At 32.2% G+C, this 6,302-nt stretch overlaps 1 protein-coding gene across 2 annotated transcripts; it reads right to left on the bottom strand.

Moving 5' to 3' along the window:
* Positions 1 to 532: 532 nt before the first annotated feature.
* On the bottom strand, positions 533 to 5,894 carry LOC137821000 (signal peptide peptidase). Of its 2 annotated transcripts, none has more exons than XM_068625386.1 (12): positions 5,730 to 5,894; positions 5,402 to 5,508; positions 4,997 to 5,112; positions 4,752 to 4,903; positions 4,558 to 4,643; positions 3,801 to 3,928; positions 3,462 to 3,512; positions 2,992 to 3,078; positions 2,787 to 2,856; positions 1,721 to 1,857; positions 1,455 to 1,532; positions 533 to 758 (listed from the first exon to the last, which is right to left on the bottom strand). In XM_068625386.1, the coding sequence occupies exons 2-12, from the start codon at positions 5,439 to 5,441 to the stop codon at positions 684 to 686; spliced, it is 1,020 nt and encodes a 339-aa protein (XP_068481487.1). In that variant the 5' UTR covers positions 5,442 to 5,508; positions 5,730 to 5,894; the 3' UTR covers positions 533 to 683. The 2 variants fall into 2 exon arrangements, with proteins under 2 accessions (XP_068481487.1, XP_068481486.1); XM_068625385.1 differs by having other exon boundaries at positions 5,595 to 5,814.
* Positions 5,895 to 6,302: the final 408 nt, after the last annotated feature.

Below are 6,302 nucleotides of genomic sequence, written 5' to 3'. Positions count from 1 at the left end.
TATAAGGAATTCTTTGACCGCGAATTGCAAATATTTCTTTAGTTGCAAGACTTATTTAACGGCTTAGGAAGTAACAACTTCCAACTGCTAAAACTTCAACCTTAATCTGTGAACAAACGCGTCCTAGTTAATAAATCATCTAAGCCTGAAATAGTTTGACTAATATGCGGTAGAAGCCACGTCTAATTAAACATGGTGTATGCACTATACAAGATTATTTTGTACGCTTCATACGTATAAAATTATTACAAGTAAACAAACTAATGCGAAATAAACTAAAAACTGCAGATCCTACAGAATATAACTAGACATTGGATTTCAGAATTATTTACAGAACACCACTAAAACTGTCATTTTCATTCTTAGGCTAATTTTTTTTGTAATGGATGCAATTTAGATAAAGATAAACATTAAATTGGTTAATAAGTTTTCCAGAAAAACACGGCAGAAGCATAGGAATAACATGCAATACTTAACACAGAATCAAAAAACATAATGCATGTGGGTACCGAGAACAGAAGCAAAATACCAATTTGAAAAATAAAACTAATATATTTTTTTAAAATCACAATCAGTTACAGAGGGGTGCTGCTGAATAAGTTAGCTTTTAATGTAACGGTGTTTTCAGAAGAAAAAAAAAACAGTATTTCTTCTCTGACTAGGAAGTATTGGTAAGCTTCAACTTATTCAACCTTTTTGCTAGACTTGTCATCCTCTTCAGGTGAATTGGCAGCCTTTGACTCATCGAACTCCAACAACTACATTGATAGAGTATGAAAAACTGTTAGAATACATGTTACGCATAAATCCTAACCATCTTCAAGTCTTAACTCGTAACTATTTAAAATAAAAAATCATATATCCATGACTTCCAAAACAAAGTCATAATCCATTGCAACAAAAGATATTGCATGAATCTTTTAAAACTGTTCATAACAAAGCGAAGTTCTTTTAGAAGGTAGAAAACAGAAGTTCATCTTGTGCATCCATGTATCTTCAGTTTTCTTAAATTGCTGGTATTCATAAACTAAACATGGACAGCTTTAAATGTGAAAACGGTTGTTCAACAAACTAGTTAAAGGTATATATAGTTAGTGGAAAACAGGTGCTAACGATCATGTCAATTAATATTCTAAAGGATTTAAGTTTTAGTCTATTGTCAATGACTAAATCCACAATATTAGTGACTTTCACGGCTCCTCCTAATAAAAAATTCTCAATAGTTTTACAGAAATATTAATGGTCATCCTATGATACATTGATGGGGTAAAGAGTTCAAAAAGTGATAAATCAAATTTGCATATTTTCATTATACATGGTAGGTATGTAATACAAGTGAAGTAGCGTTATACTCGAGCGAAACTAATAATGAAACACACTTGACCGATAAAAAAGGATGGGTTAACATTGATATGAGAACGAAGAAACAGAAAATATAAGCAAAGAAAACAAACCTGTTTGACATCACCATTCCATATGCAATGAGCAGCCAAGAATCCAATTACAGAAGGTACAATATACAAAAGAGCAGGCTACCAAAAGGAAAACAATTAAGGACAAAAATCAGTATAGGAGTTTCATCACCAAAAATCCATGGTAGTACAAGTTCAGCCAGCCATGTATTAGAAATTAGAATAGTAATTGGCATTAGTGACTAGTTAGTACAACACACATCCCCCAAACCTATAAAAGAAAAAATTACATGAAACAGATCAGTTACCTGTGCAGCCTGAAACCAGTTCATCACAATAATTGTAAGGACCAAGCCAACAGTGTATCCTACAAATGCACTCTTGAAATATTGGGGCTGTTTGCCTCTGGACACATCAAACCGCAAAGCCAGTGCTACAAAAATACCTGAAGGAAAAAAATACGTAGTGCAAAACCAAATAAATAGAAGTAACAAGTAACAACCAAATTATTATAGAGAAACTTTTTCTTCTTTATTGTCAAAGATGTTCATACAGCTAGGGATAATATTTATTTATCACTCTAATTCAAAGTTGTAACTGTAAACTAATAACAAGCAAAAACACGAAGTTGTGTCTACTATATCTGACCTACCATTTAAACATGGTATTTGGATTTATGAATGCAACAAATATGTAAAAAACACTCTTAATCAGTTAGGCAAACTCAACAAATTTAAGAGTTTAGAGCAACAAAGAAGTTATTCATAATAATGGGAAAAATAAGGATCAGAACAATGTCACTTAACTATAACGCCAACAAGACATTTGATATAATAGGGGAGTGGGATAATTACACCACAAGTGTTTTTTATTTTGAAATTTAGCTTCAAGTCTCCTTATAAGGAAGCTTAAAAATTCGTGTAGGGGAAGAGAAAACCTGAAAGAGCTACACCCTCAAACTCTCACTTTCTGTTCCTCCACAAATAGGGGGGGTTATAATAATAAAATTTAACACTCATGACCTTTAATATTCCTCTATCTTCGCTCATCTAATCAACCAAGAAGGAGGAACATGGGAGTTAATCTCTATTCCATTCTATGGCATCCATTTATTTTAGTAATATTACAGGCTCTAGAGCACCACACAGTTTAAACATGTTTTTCCACACTAAGCCCAGAAAATTCACTTGAGTTGCAACATGACTGCAAAGTGAAATGCAGACTTACTTTACATGCGTCAAAATCATTTAGTCCTTTATCTTTTCCAAACCATTTTCTCAAAATCTTCTAAACATACGTTACAAAATCTGGTACAAGATATAAATTAAAAACTGAACTGTATTATATCAATACATAAATGAAGAGTCATCCTACCAGGGATAACAATATCACCAAGTCCAAGCATTGAAAATGGCCTTACAGAATCTGCTGTGGGGAACAAAAGCTGCAAAATAATTTGAATGACAATATTATGAAGAAATTTATTATAATTTTTGTCTAATATCGAACTAAATACACAATTAAAACTCAAACAAATATGCACAAAGAAATTTCAATTTCATTCAGCTAACGTTTTAACCTTTATTGGAGCATCAAATGATTTTGCAACGCTGACCATAACTGGCGTGAAGAAAACCCAGAATATGTCATATACAAATAGACCAGCCTGTAAAATACAAGAGTATAAGAAAGTAAATGACCATATTTTAAAAAAAAAAACTGTACAACAAAAAAATGTCTTCTATCTTTTGGAAAGTAAGACTAAACTATTATATCTGTAGGGAATAAAATATAATTTCTCTCAGGCATTTTACGAGCTTGCATTAATTAAAAAGGTCAAAAAGAAGCTAAAGAAATCAGAGGATAGAGCAAGTCAAGGTCCAAAGGCCTTTTAATTGTACTTTATTACAACCAAAAAGGGTAAATGTTTCTCTTCAAAAACGATACAGACATATGATCTGGTTTATCCACAGCAAAAGGATTGTTCGTATATAATTCTTAAATTAACGCTTTGAGCACCATTAATTACAAGAGAAAGAAAACACCAACCAAGAGAATAGCACCAGTCTTGAAAGACCCAAGAGAAAGCATTTCAATTCCCTGCAAGTGATAAAATGTAGTCATTGGTGTCAATTACAGTTTACTAATCAAAAACTGATTCAGAATTCTACACCTTTATAGCTTTAAATAATAGAATGGTTTAATTTATTTATCAAAATTCATTTTCTAAGCAATAAGCTTAATTCACACAAGATATTAGTTCAAACCACAGGAGTGGATACCACAAATTTTGTATAAAAAATATAATAAATTGATAGGTTCTGTGGATAAAAACTGTATTATAAAAAATAGTTGATAGAAACATTTATATATAGAATATTAACAAACCTGAATACAGAAAGCAAGACCCAATATATTATTTGCCAGCCAATGCTTCCGCAAAGCATACCAAGCACAAAAAAATGTCCCAGGGATTCCAGCAACGACCTGTGACCTTGTAAACTCAATCTCCAAAGCTGTATGAGAAAAGTGTAAGAAAAAAGAAATTGATATTCTGCATAATGGAGGAAGGTCAACTTGATCAAGTGAAAATAACTAACAACTCAAACAATTCAAATCAAGAGGATAATCATGTAATGATAATAAATAAAGAATTAAAAAGCCAACAAGACACATAGTAAAGCATAATAATTAAACAAAGACATTAGAGATGATAGTTGATCAAGAGAACTTAAAACTTAAGTCAAATCATATAATTAGTGAGAGTAGCTAGAACCACCAACAGGTCAACAGATTTCACAGTAATCCGAAAATGACTCCCCTTTTGATAATTGTGACAAGCCATATGGGTCCATGAGGTAAGAATATTTATCTTTATTTTGTGTTCTAATGGGTTGAATTTCTAATCCCTTCTCTAGAAAATAGTTCAAAATCAGGTTAAAATTTACATATAACTAAAAAAAGTAAAGTAAATCAATTGTCAATAAATAAAGACCTCGAGCATTTTTTATATTTCATTGGGCACATGACAACTAGTACAAGTGCCCAGAGGCTGTATTAGTTGGACTTTAACTAGATACACCGCAGTCCAAAGAAAAAATATTGTCATCAACAATAAGAAAAAAGTAGCAAGGATGTCACATACATCGGAAATATGGAAATCGCCAGACTATGGTGTCCTCATTCCAATTCTTTGGCAGAAAACGTTTAATAAACGGTAATATTGTTGCCCTGTAGACAATTGAAAAGAAAGTGTTTGATAAAATACAAAGAATGTTAAGAAAAAAAGATTTTATTGACACTATGACAAGCACATTCAACATGAGGAAAATAACATACGAAAGCGCAACAATCCCAAGTACAAAGAAGTAGCCTGTCAATACAGTGTTCACCAAGTCCTTGGATAGAAACTTGAAGAGTAAGAAAAGTGACAATAACATCGCACTCCCAACAAAGGGAAAACGCATGGCATGTTCATTCGACATTGTCTCCTGCAAAATCATTTGCAACAGAATTCACAGAAATCAGATTAACCACGAAAAAACACAAATATAAATAAGATCATAAGCAGATTAACTACTCACAGTTGGTGGGGTTGGTTTGACAGAGCGGTAACATCCCACGAACACAGTGAGGCAAGCAGTCAGAATAACATTTAAATTCGGATCTACTTTCACAACAAGCGGTGCTAAGGTTAAACCTGAGATAACAAATAAAATTGCAATAATATTGAGAAAATGAGGAACAAAAAGAAACTCACTCACGCATTGATATTCTTAAGATTATTATTAAACAATGCCCAGATACGAAAATTAAATACCCTAAAATTTCAGAATTTAGAACCAAATTTCAATTCAATCCATTTGAAAATGAATGATACAGCAACTACATTCTACTAGAATGCCGAAAAAACTCTTTATGAATAACACTGTAACTCGAAGGTTTCTCAATAAGAGTATCAACCGGAGCATGAAACAGGATAAACATACCTGTTAAAGCCAAATTCGCAATTCGTTCGGTTTTCTTCATCCTCCTTGACCTCTTTTCTGAACAATTTTGGATCTAATGAACTCAGATGTTGCGATAATGGCCTCCACTGCGATTAAAAACCAGCACGAATCACAAAAAATGAAAACGAAAATCAAAATCATGGATCAATCTTGAAAAGGGAAAGAGGGAAACCTCCAATCGCAAAAGGGAATTGCAGGAGCGGTTGGCCCCAGTACCAAAGCAGATCGAAGAAAGATAGACAGAGAAATTGATCTGGGAAATGGAAATAAAAAAGTATTGCAGAAGGGTTAGGGTTTTAAGATTTACCGTGAGAATGGGAGAGAGAAGTTACAGAGGTCAGAACCAAAATCAAGGTATCTTGGCAAACGGTAAATTGACGGTGATTGTTATTGCTTTGTGTTCTCAGGAATCAATTGGATTTTGCCGTTACTGTGACGACGATGTGAAACGTGACTCTGCTAAACACGACCCACGTAATTTGAGCTCTCTCACCCAATCAAATATTTCTGAATTGCCACGTAGGATTTCAGAATTTATGTCTGTCAAATCCGTATTAAAAAGGAAAAAATTAGATATAATTATGATAAAACGTTTATTTTTTTAATAAAATCTTTATTTTCTTAGCTCATTAGGGTAAGGAAACGTTTTTTTGTAAAATCTGAAATTAAATATATTCGTTCCTTACATTTTAGTTATGTTTTTCCCAAAAGTATGCAATGAAAGATATCATAATTTAATTTTTATTGATCTGAAAATAGCATGTTATTTATTAATTATTTAATGTGATAAATAATTAAAATTTTATAATAAAGTATAATGCTACCTTTAATTCTCATAAAGTTATATAAGAGAACATAAATATCAAATTTTTATATAAAT

The sequence above is a fragment of the Phaseolus vulgaris genome, chromosome 9 (assembly GCF_000499845.2).
Source record: "Phaseolus vulgaris cultivar G19833 chromosome 9, P. vulgaris v2.0, whole genome shotgun sequence".
NCBI lineage: Eukaryota > Viridiplantae > Streptophyta > Magnoliopsida > Fabales > Fabaceae > Phaseolus > Phaseolus vulgaris.
Note: the sequence above shows the minus strand (reverse complement) of the source record. Positions and strands in the feature narration are given on the sequence as shown.